The sequence below is a fragment of the Vigna unguiculata genome, chromosome 9, assembly GCF_037176805.1.
Source record: "Vigna unguiculata cultivar grain cowpea cultivar isolate G323 ecotype 2 chromosome 9, ASM3717680v1, whole genome shotgun sequence".
Classification (NCBI taxonomy): Eukaryota; Viridiplantae; Streptophyta; class Magnoliopsida; order Fabales; family Fabaceae; genus Vigna; species Vigna unguiculata.
In genome coordinates this window covers 8,192,513-8,212,011 of record NC_140800.1, presented here as the reverse complement: position 1 = coordinate 8,212,011, position 19,499 = coordinate 8,192,513, and the positions used below count along the sequence as shown (strand labels likewise).

At 33.1% G+C, this 19,499-nt stretch overlaps 3 protein-coding genes across 3 annotated transcripts; 2 read left to right on the top strand and 1 right to left on the bottom strand.

Moving 5' to 3' along the window:
• Positions 1–5,957: 5,957 nt before the first annotated feature.
• LOC114162281 (glutathione S-transferase U9-like) lies at positions 5,958–7,356 on the top strand. Its single transcript, XM_028046109.2, has 2 exons — positions 5,958–6,347; positions 6,778–7,356. Exons 1-2 carry the CDS (start codon positions 6,018–6,020, stop codon positions 7,150–7,152), a joined length of 705 nt encoding a protein of 234 aa, XP_027901910.1. The 5' UTR covers positions 5,958–6,017; the 3' UTR covers positions 7,153–7,356.
• Positions 7,357–9,500: 2,144 nt separating this feature from the next.
• LOC114163855 (putative methyltransferase PMT2) lies at positions 9,501–14,716 on the bottom strand. Its single transcript, XM_028048212.2, has 7 exons — positions 14,426–14,716; positions 13,260–13,930; positions 12,768–12,978; positions 12,003–12,291; positions 11,197–11,562; positions 10,201–10,278; positions 9,501–10,087 (listed from the first exon to the last, which is right to left on the bottom strand). The coding sequence occupies exons 2-7, from the start codon at positions 13,905–13,907 to the stop codon at positions 9,856–9,858; spliced, it is 1,824 nt and encodes a 607-aa protein (XP_027904013.2). The 5' UTR covers positions 13,908–13,930; positions 14,426–14,716; the 3' UTR covers positions 9,501–9,855.
• Positions 14,717–18,441: 3,725 nt separating this feature from the next.
• On the top strand, positions 18,442–19,098 carry LOC146883493 (uncharacterized). Its single transcript, XM_085666401.1, has 2 exons — positions 18,442–18,472; positions 18,623–19,098. The coding sequence occupies exons 1-2, from the start codon at positions 18,442–18,444 to the stop codon at positions 19,096–19,098; spliced, it is 507 nt and encodes a 168-aa protein (XP_085522527.1).
• Positions 19,099–19,499: the final 401 nt, after the last annotated feature.

Below are 19,499 nucleotides of genomic sequence, written 5' to 3'. Positions count from 1 at the left end.
TTCGGGTCTTCGGGTCCGCCTGACCCGTTCAGGTCTTTGGGTCCACTTGACCCGTTCGGGTCTTCGGGCCCGCCTTACCCGTTCGATTCTTTGAGCCCGCCTGACTCGTTTGGTTCATCGGGCCCGCTTGACCCGTTTGGGTCTTCGGGCCCGCCTAACCCATTCGGTTCTTCAAGCCCGCTTGACCCATTCGGGTCATCGGGCCTGCCTGGCCCGTTCAGGTCTCGAGCCCTCTTGGCCCGTTCGGATCTTTGAACCTGCCTGGCCCGTTCTGGTCTTCGGGCCCACTTGGCCTGTTCGGGTCTTCGGGCCCACCTGGCTCGTCGGGTCATTGGGCCTGCCTGGCCCGTTCGGGTCATCGGACTCACTCGAATTTTTTGAACCGTTGGGCCCGATCGACTCGTTTGGTTTGTTGGGCCCGCCTAGTTCGTTCATATCTTTAGGCCCGTCCAACCTCTTATGGTCGTCGGGCCTGCCCGATCCGTATAGATCATCGAGCAAGGCTCGTCTGAGTCTGAATTTAACCTAGTCCATCTCAACCTTTAGTCTAACCCAACTAAATTTAAATTGAAAATTTTTTTTTGGATTATCCATATTGAAAAATCTTGATTTATAAAATAGATATTCAATCCATAAAATATATAAAATGTAGATTAGATTGAAATCCAGATCCATTAAATGGTTTTTAAATGGATTGAATTTTTACAAAAATGGATTATAAATGGATTGGATTGGAGCAAAAGTGGATTGGATCAAGAAAATTAGATTTTTTGCCCACCCCTACACATAGAATGTGATTCTAGGAATCTTCAAAGTGCATAAGGCGCATCTTTAAGATCCAAGACAAAATCAAACCAAACTCAAGTCAATTCCTATTAGGTGAAAATAGACTAGATCTCTCAAAGCTCTAGAGGAAGAAGATGGTGTAGTTAAGGTTGAGTTTGAAAACCAAGTGATGAGAAAATATTTATTATGTCTAGATTTGTTAGACCTTTTGGGTTTTTTTGTTCCTTCTACAAGTGTTTAGTGTCAAGAAGATGAGGAATACTTTACCTTTCCTTCAACTTTCTCTTTATTTGGGTGTTTTCTAACCTATGCACATCCACATCCTCTTTTTCTCTTCCTCAGGTTCACAAGATATTTCCTAATAATTTCAACCAATATTATGACTTCATTTATACGGTTTTATTGCACCTTAGGGTATCGTTGTAACTCTTTGTATGTCATGTTTTTGTTGATATCATGGGGCATGGGAAAATTCAACTTCGTCCCTTGCCATATATTTTTACACAGGTAAGATAACCTCACAGGACAACATCATCCACCATATTTTTCTCTTAGAAGATATTTTCTTATAGTTGACAAAAAGTCCTCTTCCAACACTTGTCTAAAAGGTTAGCGTGTCTGAAAAGACTATAAAACCCTAGAAAATGAAATTTTAGAATTGATAGTGGTTTAAATATAGTAAGACTCAATTATTTTAACATTAAAAGGTTTTAGTATAAATAAAATTGTTATAAATTAGTTTCATTATTTTAAAACACACAATCTCTCTATAAACCATTTTTCTAAAGTTCTCTTTATGATTTCTCGTCCTTTGTTCGCCTGATTGAAGATTTGAGTTCGTAGAAGTGATCCTCACGGCGAACTCTTCAATTTGGATCGATCAGTTCCTCCGTTTGTGTAAGTTAAGTTTTAATCTTTTTTTTGTCTTCTTTTGTTTTCTGTTGCATGTGAGGCTTTTTCGCTTGCATACGAGGTTGTAATCTTCTATATGAGTCTTTACTGATCAATGAACATAATTATATGTCCTAATCGTTCTTGTGATGTTTCTATGTGTAAATAGAGCATCTTGTAGAGTTAGAAACGTTTTGATGTTTTTAAAGTAGGTTGGGTCTATTGAGTTGTTTTGTCAAGTAAGGGAAGCTAGTCACTATTAGTATGTGTGACTTTATCAATTTGATTGTTCTAATTGGTGATTATTGATTTTATTGGAGGATTGAATTGAATTGTCTGATGAATCTAGTTGGTGTGTATGTTTTGATGTAATCTAGTATATTATGGATATATTCTTATGCTTGAATAATCTTGTTTGATTTTGTGTTGATTATGATATTTGGAATCTGAGCAATTGAATAAATGCATACCCTCTCCATGTGGTAAAATTGTTTTGAATCATTGTACTGAGGAAGGGATACCAATTTGATCAATTGGTCAGGTCAGGGTTCACTTAACATCATAAAATGGAGTTGTTGTTATTTGGTGCAGTGTTGAGCAACGATAGAGTGTCGTTGAGCCCCAATTATATGTTACAGGTCTGAAAGCATTTGGCTCTAGAGCATTGAGCGTTAGTCTTTACGTCTACAATTATATTTTTAGTTTTAATTAAAAAGTAGTGTTCAATTTAGAATTAGGATAATAGCAACTAAGGTATAGTTAGGACTAGACACTAGTATGAGTGTTATGGAAGCAAGAGGATGCATAGAGGGTGGTGGAATAAACATTTAAGCACTTTGGAAGGATTGATATACTTGTGAATGTTGCGGTTGGGAACTTCCTTACGTCGGCAAAGGATCTCTCCCCCAATGGCTTTCTAATAAGTTCTGTCTGTGTCACCTATTCTTATCTTTTCTTTAATTTAAGGCAAATGGGTATATTGGTTAAAGAATTGAAAATAAAAAGATTATTGAGAAGTGTCATTAATAATATGTGATTTCCATTGCATCTTCATTGTGATTCTGTTGAAGGGGTGTCTAACTTATCTCATGTAACATGATTGGTACAAATTCCTTTTGTACATAAATCTGATTAATGGAATTTTTAGATTAATCATTTATGATTTAATCACATTTTTAGATTACTTTAGATTTCAATGATACTCCAATCAAAATTAAAGTTCACGCTATGTTAACTTTTGATACAAATTTAAGCTTCGGAGGAAATAAGTAGCAAATCAATTTATCAGGAGTTTCCCAACATTGTTATGATCTAGTTTTGGCTGCTTGAACATCAGTTATTTTTGTTTTAAAGATTCTATCATTAACATCAATCAACAAACATAGGGAAGAAAAAATAATGTAGTTTTTGTCTCAAGAAATTACTTTTCCTTTGACAAAAGGATGCGTGCATTCCATGTTGGCTCTTTTTTAAATGGCTTACTGAGATGCCCCTGACCAGACAAGTTAGCTACAATGCAAGGTGGATTACTTGAAGATCAATTTCTCCTTCCTGTTATTTAAAACAATTTCTCATTTTTGTAGTACTAAGTTATTGTATCTTGACCTTTTTAGGTGAGACACGTTCCTGGATTCTACGATTGTAGCTTACAAATGGAAGTGGAAAGAGATGGCCAAGGTCACTCTGCAGTTGTCCGCATATCTAAAGATGATCAAGACCTAGCAACTGGGCAATTTGCAGCCTTTTATTTTCTGCATTAAAGGTATCATCTCCACAGTCACTCAAGAAACATAGGGAGAACAAAATATGAAGATGATATTGTTTTATTTTAATTTTAATCATGTACGTTGACAATTGATCTATTTGTTATGCTTAAAAACTTTCACTATGTTCTTAACTTTGACTATTTTGAATGTGATAAAATTTGAAATGTTTCATATAAATTGGTTCGCAAGATTTATTATATTTTTAAGTAATATTGATAATTAAATCTATTTTATAAGGTACAAAAATAATAAGAGCATGAAACAATTTGGCCTAATGCAATTTGCTACGATTTGGTTAGGAATTAGCTAAAGATAAAGTATTACAATTGGCGAGGGATTAGTTAGGGTTTAGCTAGGTATTAATTTGCTACGAATCAGTTAGAAATTTGCTACAATCACTCCGCTAGGGATTAACGAGGGTTTAGCTAGGGATTAGTTTGCTATGGATTAACTAGGGATTTGTTACAAATATTTAGCTAGAGATTAGCTAGGGATTTGCTACAACTAGTTTGCTAGGGATTAGCTAGGGATTATTCTCTCGCAAATTTGGAAATTTGTTGTAGTGTATGAATCTTCTGGTGTTGAGTGGTAGCATGATATCGATGAGCGCTAGTTTTTGCGAGGCAAATGGCGCTAAGCGTCAAATGCGATGTTTTGCATGTTTATCCTATTTGTGTGTTTTGAATGTTTTGTGATTGATTCTAAGCATGTTTATGTCTTTTATTATTATAAATTGAGGTGAAAATGTTGTTATGAGTACGTAAGATGATTCTTGGTATGGGATGATGTGTGAGCATGTGAAATTATGATATTTAAAGAGTTTCAAAGGAAATTCTTGGTGATGGTATTGTTAGTGTATGCATTGACATATGGAAGGCAGTAAGGAGGCATCCTGATACTTTAATAAGCATTCACACTCAAATAGAATAGAATGAGTTATGTGATGAGAGTTACAGGAGGTCTTAGTCACTAGATCATTTTGGTCATAGGCTTGAAAGGAACTTACCTTGTGAGTAGTAGGGTGATAACTCGTTTGTTTATGGCTCTACAAAAATACTATTACAAGTGTACGCCTCCAGTAATCTCCTATGTCAAAGAAATGTATTCATATAATTGATTATAAAAGAGTCTGATGATATGTAGGATTTTTGTGTGATGATTGTAAATATATCTATTGTGATAATAAAATGGTGTAGTATGTGGTGAATATAAATACATGTGTACTTATTTTCAACTAGCTTACCCTTACACTTGTTGGTTATTGTGTTTTGTTTTCTTCCTTTTGGGATGATCACTTATTCGCTGGGAGCAAATGGAGTTGCAAGTTTAGAGGCACGTCTGAAGGATGAAGAGTTATCAGTTAGAGTTATGAGAAGTCTTAGAGAGTTTTAGTTTTGGTTAGTTTTTGGTATAGAGCTTGTTATTTAGTTTGAGTGTATAAATAATAATTTTTATTATCCTCTCTTTTGTTAGACTATATTAATATATTTTTTAAGACTGATTACCTCTTTTAAATATTACTAGCGAACACACAGGCGTTGTTGCACCTATGTATTCGCATTTTTTAATTTTCAAGAAATTGAAGTTCAGATTCATAACAAATATATAAATTTTTAAAATAGTTGTTAAATGTAAAATTAAAAAAATAAGATATGTATAATTTTTTTTTAAATAATGGTTTAAGACAAAAGATGTTTTTAGAATAACGGTTAAAAGTAAATTATTTATAAAATAATTAATTTTTAAAATAATTAAGGGTAAAACTGGTATTATGAAATGTGAACACAAAAAATGAAATCCTTTTTATATATTATTATTATAGATGATGAAACATCCTATTTTATTAGTTTCAAGTTGTTAAAATTGTTACAAAAACAATCCGGTAATTGAAATTTTGATTTAAATATTCTAAATATGATATCATCTCTTAATTATAATTATAATCATATTTATAGTTGATATAATAATGTTTGTTACTTAAAATTTGCGTACGAATATTTGCAAGTTACACAAATTTATAGCTAAAATTAATTTTCTTAAAAAAATTAATTAAATAAAAATATAGAATATTTGTACATAAAATGAATAATATATATATATATATATATATATATATATATATATTTGTTTTTTTTCTTAGTGTATGTTTAGAAAAATTTATCTGTAGTATATTTAAGAAGAAAAAAATGAAATAAATTTATGTATTTGATAAAATTAGCTTAAGTTAATTTATAGAAATTATTTTCCATATCTTCTTTAAATCTTTATTTTTTTAACTTCAAGTCAATTTTAACTTTTAAAGAATATTATTTCTATTTGGTATTTTATTTTCGGAAAAAAAAAAGTTTTGGGTCAAAGATCTTTTAACAAATCAATTCAACGATCCAAGGAAAAATATATAGTTTGCATTCACACTCCAATTACACTTTGGTCAGAATTGGATCAAACCCATTCACATTGACATTTGAAATACTATATAATATATTCCACTCCATCATGGAAAACTTGGGGATCAAGTTCAAAACAATATATAAAAAGACACCCATAGGCTTATCATCAACTCCATCATCAATTATGAGCAAAATGGCAGAGAAAGACAAGGTCATCCTACACGGGATGTGGGCCAGTCCATATTCCAAGAGGGTAGAATTGGCCCTTAATTTCAAGGGCATACCCTACGAGTATGTGGAAGAAGACCTGAGAAATAAGAGTGAATTGCTTCTTCAGTACAATCCAGTTCACAAGAAGGTTCCTGTTCTTGTTCATAATGGAAATGCCATTGCTGAGTCCATTGTGATCCTTGAATACATCGATGAAACATGGAAACATGGTCCCAACCTGCTTCCCGCCGATTCCTACAGAAGGGCCCAAGCTCGCTTCTGGTCCACTTTCATTCAGGATCAGGTAATTAACTACATCAGTGCATGCATTTCTTGCTTCCACAATGTTAATTTTGTATTAGTATATGTATGAAAATGAAAATTGATAGTAGCAGTTGCTTAAAAGAAAATTGTTGATCTGAGTTCCTATTTGTTGGCTAATTTCTGCTCACCTTCCATATCGTAGACCACTTGTTTGGTGAAAGTAGTGTTAGAATGTTAGAAGACTAGTTAGTATTTGTAGTTCACAAATTTTTGTTAATAACTCAAGATTAAAACATGGGAGTCTGAGCATAAAGTTCCACATTAGACCGAGAAAATTGAACACATTATAAGTAACAAGAATCATAAATTTATTGTCTTTTAACTGGGATCAATCAAACTACTTGATTAAACCAAGTGCTTTTGTTCTAATGCATGTCTCGCTCTCTTTTTTCTCAATTTTTTGGTTGCAGTTGGTGGAGGCCACTTTTCTAGTAGTGAAAACTGATGGAGAAGCGCAACAGAAGGCAGTTGACCAAGTGTATGAAAAACTAAATGTGCTTGAAAATGGAATGAAGACATATCTGGCAGAACGCGATGCAAAGGTTGAAAGCAACTTTGGAATCGTGGAAATTGTGTTTTCTGCGTTATTTGGTTGTTACAAGGCTCATGAAGAAGTTCTTGGCACGAAGTTCATAGTGCCAGAAAAGTTTCCAGTGTTATTTTCTTGGTTGATGGGCATTGCAGAGGTGGAAGCAGTGAAAAAGGCAACTCCTCCACATGAAAAAGTAGTGGGAATACTTCAGCTTTTCAGGCAGTCTGCATTGAAATCTTCTGCTGCAGCCTGATATAGGCTTCACCAGTTCAATGGATTTTCCATTATTATTTGCTTCTTCTGCAAGTCTTGAGATATCTTTCAATAACAGGATGAGTATAACACCTGTATTCATGTAACACCTGTATTCATGTAACACATGTATTGTGACAACATTGTCTGTGGTTATGTTTGAATTCATATTTAAGGTAAAAATAAAGTCATTTGAATTGGATTAGTCTTTTTCTTCTAAGTATAGTCAATAATAAATGAAAAATTGAAAGAAAAATGCTTAATCTCTTTAAACTTTATTTTATTATAATTATTTTTAAATTTTATCTCAAAATTTAATTTGTAAATAGACATAGTGAATTTTAATTTCGTTCTAATTAATTATTAAACTTTACCATTTCTCATATAGACATTTTGATATAGAATTGTGTTCAAACTTGTTAAATTTTATAAAAGGCTTAATTAAGTTAAATTTCTAATAAATTTGGAAACTTATTATTAATTTATTATTAAATGTGCAATATTTTCGTCATAAAAATCACCAGGACAAAACAAATGTTTTATCTTAGTTCATCTCATAAATGATGTCCAAATATAACAAGTCTCCCTTTTAAACGCTCCATAATCTCATTTGAGTGATGTTTTATTTTGTATACCAATTTACTTGTAAGAGCTTTTTTTCCATACGATAGTTTTTGCAAAAATCATATCTCATTCTCTTTCGAGGCTCATATCTCACCAACCATTACAGCACACCAACCAGAATACTTTATGGTGTCCTTAAAATTCTTAGATTCTCTTCCTATTGTCACAGCTACAACAAAATTTCGAGGTCTAGGAGAAAATCGTTCATTATTTACAAAGTAAGTAATGGGATAAAGATTTTCCAAACTAAGGCATGTTACTAAGCATATGAACTTTCCAAGGGCTTTACTTTTCTAACATGAGTAACAAAATCCTTATACATTGTCGATGAAATTTTATCTCTTAGTCCCTTTCCCATTTGTGTCTTCGTATTTTCTTCTTGCACCACCACAACATCTTCAACCTCATTAACTTCACGTGGAGACATTACCTCACCATCCACACCACTCGTACTTACTCTGTACTAAAGTGTCATAGGATCTTCATGACAATCTCCATTCAACTCCTTTGAAGTTGGGGTTGCTCTTCTCTTTTTGCTCAAACAATTTTTATTATCTTTCAACCGTTCAACTAATTTGATATTCGAAAATTTTTCTCATATCTCAAAAGTACTTTTTATCTCATCATACCCTAAATTATACATTTTTTTTCTTTGTAAAATTTTGTTTGATGGTGTATCAAATCGTTTTTATAACATACATTTGATATTTTTACTTTTTTCAATGTATTTATTTGTTATTTTTTACCATGTACAATATTGTTTTAATGATTTTTATATAATTATTTATATTTTTTAACTCACTCTTGTAAATGTATTTTTTATCATGAAAGATATATGTCTAAATACAAATCATTATTACTTTAATCTTTGTTCTATGTGTAATTTTATTTAAGTTCAATAGTATAACCTTTATTAATGTATAAAAATAGATATTTCATATAATTTAGAGAAAAGAAAATAAAGAGACATTTAAAATATTTTTAAACTTCAATGTTTATTTTTTTTATAATTTTTAAAAATATATTTTAACTTCAACTTTTTTTCATTAACATTTTTAAAGTTAATAGATATTTTGCTTGTTATAAATTTTATTTATGTGTAATTGTACAATATTTTATATTTTCTTTTACTTTTATTCAAGTATTATTTGGTAGTGTGATTTAAAGTTTTTATCATTTATTTTTCTAAATTTGATATTAAATATGTTTTCTTTATATTAAATATTTAATAATATCATGTTTGATCTTTAGTGATCTTTTTATAAAAGTTAAATAACTGATATAATAAGAGATACAACATGGATATTGATATAGTTATTCTCTGGTGAGGATACGATGAGATAAAAATGTTATACCCATTAAATACGAAAAGAACGACGAGTATGAATTTTTATTTTAGAAATGGAGATGGGAAATTGAAACATGTTCTCATCACACCCTATTGCATTGTCATTCCTAATGGCTTTGCTTTACAAATTTTATAAAGACTTTTCATGTACAAAGAGAGAAATCATGCCACTGTTACCCGTTTTTCCCCGGTAAACCAGATCGGATAACGAAGCTTAAAATAATATGAAACCCAAATGCTTCAGGAAGTAATCTATGTTTTGTTGAATAAAAAATACCCAATAGACTTAGAATTAACAGAAGCTATAACATGAACAAGATAAGATCTAAATTTCGTTCACAAAAATGGATGAGAGAAGATAGCAAAAGAAGGAAGTGTAAAACACAAACCAAGCTCTATCATGATTCATGACCTTAGTTTCAAGATCATATCTATAGCTTGATGATCTAAAGTCTTTTGAGGTTTGATTGCAAGTACAAAATGTGACTCTGGAGAAGCCAAATACACAAATCTTATGACTACGTTTTGTGAACTCTAACAAATAGGACAACTATAAACTCTACCACTTAGCAAAAAGAAATAAGAAAATATATACAACAGATGTTAAGACACCAGACGATTTCATCCACACGTCTGACTCATCAGCTGGAAATATCTTGAATCCAAGTCACAACTAGAATCAGTTTGTCAAATGCCATTAAGGAACTGTTCTTCCATTTCAACACTGCTTCATCACTCTGAGCTTGTGGTGTTGTCACCTGCAACCCAATACTGCTTGACAGCAAACAACATCTTCTCTGAAACCATTGGACCATCTTCATGATCCACCATTTTGGTATTCCATCTCATTCCCTTCACAATTCTTTTCACCTTCACTAGCACATCAGCTTGATCTCGGAATATTACTGCTCCTTCAGGCCGTAGTATACGGTCCATCTCCAATAGAATGTCTTCTGCATTACATCTGCATTGATCATTTGAGTTAGCAAAACCCAAAAGTAATTTGTTTCCCTTGCACGCCTGTCTCCAAGGTTGTTCCAGTACAGGGTCTAGCATAAACATTTAGCACGCACTTACCCATTCTTGTACAAGCTGAAAACACCATTTGCATGGATAAGGTCATATGTCCTTGGATATGTGGAGAAGCCTTCACACCTGGTCGGAAAATGATAATTATTAAACAGAACTTCACCCCCCTAAAGTTTCAAATTAAAATTCTGTGTGGCAGATCATATGATAGTCCATTGAAAGCAAAATTTAGCAGAATTTATTGCATCAGAAAAATTCCAGAATGTAATCCTTGTACATAAAGTTCAACAGCACTAAAATTGTTTTTTATACAATGCATACGTTTCTTGGCCTTTAAGTAATCATCACGGCACCTTTCAACAATTTTCTCAGACCAAGACCTTCGATGAAGTGACTTCAAACAATCCTAGGAGGTGCACTTTTGAACTAAGTAGGAATAATTACGTAAGCAAGAGTATGAATGTATTCCTTGTACATAAAGTTCAACAGTACTAAAATTGTTTTTCATACAATGCATACGATTCTTGGCCTTTAAGTAATCATCACTGCACCTTTCAACAATTTTCTCAGACTAAGACCTTCGATAAAGTGACTTCAAGCAATCCTAGGAGGTGCAGTTTTGAACTAAGTGGGAATAATTACGTAAGCAAGAGTATGAATGTATTGAATATCAAACACAGATTGGGCAAAAATAAGTTTCTATTATGGACAAAGAGAATGGTTATCTATTGCTTTTCATGTTTCATTTCTTTTTACTCCACTATTTTTTCTCTTGGTGTTACACTTTGGTGATATATTTATGTAAGGCAGACAGTTGTCTGATAGGGTACATGAGTTTGAATGCAAATGTTTGAGAAAGAACTCTTTGTTAGGGTTTAGGCCTATGCTTTGTGGGTTTGTGCTCTGATTCTGTCTTGTTTGTCTGTGCAATCTCAGAAATGTGAACTATTGTACTAAATTATGCAGTGGAGGGTTAAATTTACTAGATCTTAGAGTTGTCATCTTAACTTATACTTCTATAGATAACCATGTCATAGAAGTTACCAGTCATGATAAATGCCAATCAATCCACGCTCAAATATAACACCCAGGTTAGCTTTCTCAGCAATTGTGGGCACAACATTCATAACCCATAATTTGGGAGATTCCAGTGCAGCAGCAAAACTTCCAAGGCCAGCATTCATGTCCATTATGTTTCGATACCTCCCCGAGCTAATGATTTTGTTGATCCGTTTGTAAGCATTCACATGCTTCTTCCACAATCGGTTGTCCTGTTCAAATGCTTCCACAGATACACCAGGAACAAATCCACTAGTAATTCTTGAAGGAACAGCGTTGAGTCTCTCTTGAAATGGCTTCCATGGACCAGTAGGTTTACTAGGAGTTACACAAGTTTCCATTTTCTTGTACCTACACATTATCAGACATTTTCAGAAAGTCACTGAAACCAATAGTCTATAATCCAAAAGGTTAGGACCTCATTAGTAATTTTCATAAGGAGAGAAGAAATCTAATTCTCGTTAAACCATGTTTCTCAAGTACTCAATCTTGTAAGACACCATTTTAGCAGTCAAGAAATAATTCTTACAAAACGATTATAGATAAAATTCAAACTTCTTGTATCCTTTCAATAAGAAGGCTTAAGGAAGAGTTTAAGACAAGCCAAGAGAAAAATATTACTTTAGAAGAAATTTAAGCAGTTACTTAAATTGAAATACATATTATCCTTCTAATTGACAAAGAATATAGTGCAAGAGTAATAATAGGAAATTGACTTTCTGAACATAAAGTATTATTAATCAGTCAAAAGAAAAAAGAGGAAGGGGCAAAAGATTGAGTGAATAATTTACCAGACATCATCAGAATCTGTGGTAGCACACATGGTTGGTAGAGTTTCTCTTTCAGTGCAATCACCACTTTGTAATTGTTTTCTCCAGATCGCAGTTTCACCTTTTTCATATTTCTTTTCCCAGCATAGAAGTTTAGCAGTTTCCTCAATCTGCCGTTGCTCCTCCTCAAGCTCATATTCAGGACGCTGCCACGCACCAAACTGCATTTTCCAGTTGATAGGAGGACCAGACAATACCCAGTAACCACCAGGTCTAAGAACCCGGTCCACTTCCTTCATGTATATTCCATCTAAGAAAGAAGTTCCATTAAATACAGTTTAAAAATATTTCATATAACCAAAAAGCCAAAGTAATACTTTTGTTAGCCCACCATCAAACAGTTAATAATAAACCAAGAAACGAAGTGAATAAAAAAACAGATTGATCTGTTGTAAGAAAAATGGGACTTTGAGGCATCATCATAACAAAAAATAGCAGGGTCATAGTTTAAGTACTCAAAATTAATTTACGTTGTCTAAGCACGGGAGAATAAATCAAAGTACTTAACAAGCCAACCCTTCTAAGTTGTTAGTTTTATAATAAATACAAGCTGAATCAGGCTTCCTTGTTGGTATATATGCATATCATAAAAAATTGTTTCTGCCATCCATAGAGGCCATAATAACTTACTAAATCACCAACACGAGAGACACCAAGAAACTTTTTTATTGATCTAAAAGATCTATTTTAATTGTTTAAGAGCAGAAATGTCATAGTTATTCTCACCATTTGAACCCCATTGAATCAAGCAGCGAGAACAATGTGCCATATCAAAAGCTCCGGACGGGAAGGGAAGCATTATGGTTCCAAGAACACCAATGATTGCTGGAACACCTCTTTCCAAAGCAAATTGCACTTGTGCTTCATGAGAGTCCCTTGGTGCAATTGACATAGCAATAACATTTTTCTTAAACAGGTAAGCACCGAAACTAGCAACCTAGCACCATCAACAAATCAACAATGAGCTATAATATATAATTAATGAGCACATATTTAGGCTCCAAATTTGAAAGAGAAACAGGAAAGAATGATTGCATTTCAATAAAAAGAAAATGTCATGGGTGAAGCATTCAAATGTTGAAGGTTCCTTTGGGAAAGCTTACAATTAGCCAGGACTGTCTCATTGTGGACAATAATGTCTTCATGCAAACATTATGTAGAGAGGCCAACAAAATGAATATAATCAAAACAAGGATGTTTATTCATGATTTGACGTACCCCACAACCAGTATCCAATACAGTTCTAACCATCCCATTGTCCAATGGAATAGCAGATGCAAGTTCATCAATGTAAGCATCAGCGCCGTGGGGAAATTGAGTTCCACCACCAGGGAACCTGAAAACATTTCCTTCATATTGTATCCAATTCTGTACAGCCTTCTCAACTGTCAAACTCTTGTAAGGTGCATTTGCATATGGTACATAATCACGACTCATGGGCCATGGAAATGGTGTTGCATATCCTCTTGGGGCAGGTATGAGACAACGCAATTTTTCTTCATCAGGAAAACAGTGCCTTTCTCTATAAGCCATATTTTCTCGAGGAAACTTCATCGCTCGCATTTGATCGTGACAAGGCGTGAAATCAATGTAACGATTATCACAAGGCTTGAACTCCTTGACTTGTATGTCGGAACCATCAGATGTTCCAAAATCATCATCATGGTGAGTCTCGTAGTTTAGATCAGAGAGAACACTGCAATCTGTGTGTTTAGTAATCTCAACAGCTATACTATCTCCCTTTCCAAAGCCACTCCGTTGCCACAAACCCAATATATAGAAGAAACCACACAAGCCAACTATGATGAAAACAGACATTGGACTCCTATTATTTCTATTGTCCCCAGGGTTCCCTTTTGTAGCCATGATGAACCTTTATAATATTAACTCTGTATGGTTAAAGAGAAACGTATTAAGGCATTAATGTGAAATGAACTAACTACCAAGATGTTCCATTCACACCAAAGCCAATGGTCACAACAGCAATCAATGCAACAGAAAATCAGTCAAAACAAAAGGAATTCACATGATTCAAAGATTTGTCGTCTGCATAAACACACTGCGGTGCGGTCCACATTCAAACCCTTGTCACAAATTAATTCCTACATCAACCTTCGGTGAATCACTTCAATTAACATGGACCGCAATCTCGTGTTGTTTTTTCCCTTCGAAATTATCAATTGAAATCATAACGAATTAAGCAGCACGGCAAATTCAAAGTGAAAGAAAACAAAGCTTTGTGATTTAATTCAATCAAACAGTTCCTCTAATAAAATCCAACCCCTCTTTATAGAAAAACACAGAAAAATAAAACCTATTTTAGCGGTTAACAAGATAGTTGAAATAATAAGATGGGTAGGAAGGAAGAGAGATTAGTCACTTACTGGTACGAGAGGGAAAGCAAAAAAGAAATGATGAAAATATGGGTGATGGTGGACCCTAGGGAATCAATTTATGCTTCTTCGTCAATGGAAATTCTTGAAAGAAGAGGATCTGAGTCGAAAAAGAAAAGAAAAGAAAAGGATTTAGATTATTGTTGTGTTTGGAACGAGGAGCGGGATGATGCGTTTTGTTCCTCGTTTTTGTTAACATAAACGAGTTCCGAAAGGTACGAAGGTACGGAAATGTCTCTCCTCTGAAACTCTTCCATAGGAATAATTTATTGGTTGGTTAACTAACCGGTATGTTTTCCCGGACTATCCACTGATTATAAATATTTTTTTAAATAACTTCATATGTTTTTTATCAAGTGAAATTATTATAAAGGAGAACTCGTATTATTATTTATCGACTAAAACATAATATAAAATTTAATAAGTATTAAAATACAAATATTTAGTTTTCATTTTAAGAATAAGTTGAATGAGTAGTCACTTGAATAAAACATAAAATTGAAAATTTTATGTGAAGTTTTGAGAAAATATCTAAAGATAATATTGATAGAAGTATTTAAGGAGTAAAATATTCAATTTGCGCTTTTGAGATAATGACTCGTAGAAAAAATATGTTTTGATTATTTTTGTTTTAGAGTTTGAGTTTTTAGAATTGTCAAAAAGAATATGTATTTTGAAGAGGTCGGGTTGTAGGTGCATTGTGTGGGTGATAATGGTGGAGATTTGGAAGTTAAGGTTTGAAGTCATTTGAGTTTGTGTTCATAATGGTGGTAAATAAAGAGTAACGGGGGAGGGTGTAGTTGATTGTTGTGTGAGGTTTTGCTTACACATGAGGTTATTGATTGTGTAGGTTAATGGAGACAAAGGTTGTGGTAAATATTTTTTCTTTCATATGGTAAATATTTTTGGTTTATCTACTATGCTTAATTCCATTAACATGGAAGATATGTATGGAATGAAATTATTGTCTCTATAATTGATTTTTTCTTTTTATTTTTTATTAACATGAAAAAGTGTATGTAATAAAGCTAAGAAATTTATTGTTAGATAAAAGTCCAACAGACCATATATTTGATTTTGATTATGAGTTTAATAATAAAAAATACGAAGAAAAAGTTCGCAAGATCTCCCACCAATTTCAAAATAATTTGCAACCACTTTTTTTCTCTCCATCTCTATGTATAGACGATGATGAAAAGCATTCAACCATAAAACTAATGGCTAAGAAGAGGATAGAATAAGATGAAGCCTCACAAAAAAGAGATTTTACTACTTTGAAGCGTAGAATAATAAGATTTTCTTTCTTTCTTCTTGATCTTGTACAAAAGTATAGTTGTACATTCTTCTTTGTATTTTGTTGGATATTGTATAAGCATAAGTAGGCTAGTTTTAAACCTTATTTGAGCCTTAAATTGGGCCTTAAAAGGTTATAAGTGTGAAATACTTATTTTTCATGCTTATTTTACTCTTTGTATTCATTCATGTGTTATGTGTTTTTCTCATGAAAAGATGTAAGACTTTTATGTTTTCTTTTAAGTTATATATAATTTGTTTCCTTGAGATTATATGAAGGAGAATTGACATTTGAAGAAGATTTGAGAATTGCCTCTTAGAACCATTTTTCGCTCAAAGGTTAAGCTTGATATTCGCTCAGTGAATATGTTGTCTCGCTAGTGAGTATGTTGTCTCGCTCAACGAGACATGACAATTAAAAGTGAAACAGAAGTCATTCCTCGCTTAGTGAAACTGTGTGCTCACCCAACGAGAAGACAATTTCTGGAAATAACTAATATGTCGTGAATGAAACGAAAAAAAAAAAGAGTTCTTTTGGTGTGGAAACGCAAAGAAACTCATATTAGTCAAAGGCAATACTAGGAGCATTCAAACTTCAAATTCCTCTAAAATTGCATCCAACTTGTATGTTATGGATGCATATAAGTAGTTAAACTCTCATATCATTAGTATTGGATGTAGTGAACTCATATTCTGTGTAACTCTCTCGATGCAATATAATCTCTTTTGTAGTTCAAATGTTCTATCTAGATTATTAATGTATATAATGGAATATCATGTTATTTGTTAATATCTAAGCATTGGAAAATGAACTGGAACTTAGACACAGATAGAACACCCAAGAGTTTTGGTTCTAGGAATAAAATTACTCTCTTGGTCATTCTAGACATTTGATTTTAATGCAATTGTATGTTAACATGATTGAGGAATTGGTGATGAAACATATAGATTTGGAACTTGTGTTTTGAGGAATTAAGGCAAGTATGCTCATATGTGAATGTTTGATTAGAATTGAGGTACATTGTATTCTTGTTGCATTAAATTGGTTCATGAAATCCAATCATAGTCAAGCTTTTTGCCGAATCATATTATAACTTTTGTAATTTTCTAATTTCGTATGCTTTTTCTCTGAATCTGAATCAAATAATGATCTTTACTACTATTAAAATTAGTAAGTAATAACAATTAGACAAACAAATGCAAATCCCTTGGGAAACGATACTTGAACTTCCATTTTACTACTTGCAATGATTTGATACACTTGCCAAAGAGTTAACAAGTTTTTGGCATCGTTGTCGGGTATTTATTTGTTATTGTTTAGTCAATTGTGTGTTATTTACCGGTTTAGGCTCTTTCATTCATTTGTAAATTCATTTTGCTTTTAATTTTTGTACATCCATACTATGTATATATTCATCTTGTACCTATTCCCTATTGTGTCTAGTAATTCTTATTTTGCATGAGAAGCAAAACAAAAACTGATAATTTTCTATTTGATCCAGAGATAGAACGAACAACTCGTAGGAATAACAATAGAAGAAGAAAGCATAATCGAAAGGCTAGAGAAGCTAGGGAGGCAGCTTCTACTTTAGAACAAATTATTGTTGGCAAAAAGAAGGAAGTCGAGTGATTTTGAATAATGATCAAGCACTAATGAAGACAAAGTGTTCAATTATGTAAATGTTATCTTGTAAAATAAAATAAGTGTATTGTAGAATAGTTTAATTAAACTTAGAATCAGCAGCATGACATTCGTTTTTCTAGAAGGTTTCTTATTTTTAGAAAAACTACAGTGATAATCGATTATCACAATTGATAATCGATTATCTGTGCAGAACTTGTATTTTTCGAAAACCTACTGGAATAATCGATTATCTCCTGAAATAATCGATTATCCTGTTCAAAATTTGCTTTTTAGGAAACCTACTGGAATAATCGATTATCCTTAGTGATAATCGATTATCCTTGGCAGTTGGAACATAAAGATTCAGTTTTTAACTTAAATTTCGAAAACCTACTGGAATAATCGATTATCCTTAGTGATAATCGATTATCCTTGGCAGTTGGAACATAACGGCTCAATTCTTAACCTAATTTTCGAAAACTCTATTTAAGGAACTGCAGTTCAACTTCAAACACACCTTTTTAAGATTCAGAGTTCTTTGGCTGTGACTGCAAAGTGTTGCTCTATGACATTCTTAAAGAAAGCTTTGAAAAACCTAGTGTGAGTGAGCGATAACTTTTTCTAAGTGAGTTCTTAGAAGATTGAGTGTTGTGCTGTTGCTAGGAAAGCTGGTCATCCTCTGTGAGATTCAGGGGGAGTTTTGTTCATCTCTTGTGGTTATTCAAGAGAGGTGTTTTCTAATCTTTTCTCTTATATAATCTGTTGTAATTTTGATTATTATAGTGATTGAGTTAATCTCCTTGTTTAAGAGATTAACAACTGGACGTAGGGTCTTTTGATCCGAACCAGTATAAATATCAGTGTGCATCTTCTTCCCTTAAACTCCTTATTTATCTGCACTTGCATTTAAAGTAACTATTACTTTAAGTTAATTAATTAAATTTTGAGAAAAATTTTAAAACCTGTCAAGATTTTTAAAAATCCAATTCACCCCTCCTCTTGATTTTTGACCTTTGTGTAGTCATTCCGCTGCGCAATACCAACAATTGGTATCAGAGCTTGCTTTGATAGTCATTCAAATTTTTCGAAAATGATAGGGTCAAATCAAACTTTTGATGAAGGTGCGTCTATCAATAGACCTCCACTTTTCACGGGTGAAAACTATCCTTTTTGGAAAGTCCGAATGCAAATATTTTTAGAATCAGTTGATAGGGGTATTTGGGATGCTGTTTTGAATGGACCATTTGTGCCTGTTAACGTTGTTAATGAAGTGCAGGAATCAAAGCCTTTTGCTCAATGGACTGCTGATGAAAACAGGCGAGCTCAATATGACGTTAAAGCCAGAAACATTATATCATCTGTTCTAACTCTTGATGAGTTCTATAGAATTTTTGTCTGCACCAGTGAACGCGAGATATGGGAAATCCTTCGAGTGACTCATGAAGGAATTGACGATGTTAAACGGGCTAGAAAGAACTCCTTGATACAAGAATATGAGATGGTTCGAATGCAACAGGGAGAAACCATCTACGATGTGCAGAAGCGGTTCACACACATTGTCAACCATCTCAATGGGCTTGGTAAAACATTTGATACTGATGAACTTAACATAAAAATTCTTAAATATTTGAATAGGACTTGGCAGTCAAAGGTGACGACTATCACGGAGTCACAGAATCTTGCAACAATGACCATGGCGGCTCTGTTTGGAAAACTAAGAGAGCACGAGCTTGAGCTGGGAGACTGAATGATGAAGAAAATCAAGGAAGAAAGAAAAATATTGCATTCAAAACCGAGGTTGTCAAAGGCAAAAAGCAAAAAGAGGAAGAAGATTCTGATGATGATGACAATCTCAGTCTCATGATAAAGAATTTCACAAAGTTCATGAAGTCCAAAGGAAGAAATCAATTCAAGAGTAATAAGAAGGAGAATCAAGGAAGCTCCTCAAACTTTAAATGCTATGGATGTGGAGAAACTGGTTATGTAAAAGCAGACTGTCCAAATTCAAAAAGGAGTGATGAAAAGAAAAGCAAGAAATATTATAAGAAAAAGGCATACATAGCGTGGGAAGATAATGCCTCAAGTTCATCCAACTCTGAAGGATCCGATGAGGAAGAAGCAAACTTTTGCTTAATGGCCAATAGTGAT

What these genes read in the sequence shown, in the direction of transcription:
- LOC114163855 (XM_028048212.2), bottom strand. Translation starts at nt 13,907, where the DNA reads ATGGCTACAAAAGGGAACCCTGGGGACAATAGAAATAATAGGAGTCCA. An exon ending in ATTGGCATTTATCATGACTG is followed by an intron (nt 10,279 to 11,196) that starts GTAACTTCTATG and finishes TTTTCCGACCAG; the next exon opens with GTGTGAAGGCTTCTCCACAT. An exon ending in TTCAGCTTGTACAAGAATGG is followed by an intron (nt 10,088 to 10,200) that starts GTAAGTGCGTGC and finishes TGATCAATGCAG; the next exon opens with ATGTAATGCAGAAGACATTC.
- LOC114162281 (XM_028046109.2), top strand. Translation starts at nt 6,018, where the DNA reads ATGAGCAAAATGGCAGAGAAAGACAAGGTCATCCTACACGGGATGTGG. An exon ending in CCACTTTCATTCAGGATCAG is followed by an intron (nt 6,348 to 6,777) that starts GTAATTAACTAC and finishes TTTTGGTTGCAG; the next exon opens with TTGGTGGAGGCCACTTTTCT.
- LOC146883493 (XM_085666401.1), top strand. Translation starts at nt 18,442, where the DNA reads ATGATAGGGTCAAATCAAACTTTTGATGAAG. An exon ending in AAATCAAACTTTTGATGAAG is followed by an intron (nt 18,473 to 18,622) that starts GTGCGTCTATCA and finishes TTGTTAATGAAG; the next exon opens with TGCAGGAATCAAAGCCTTTT.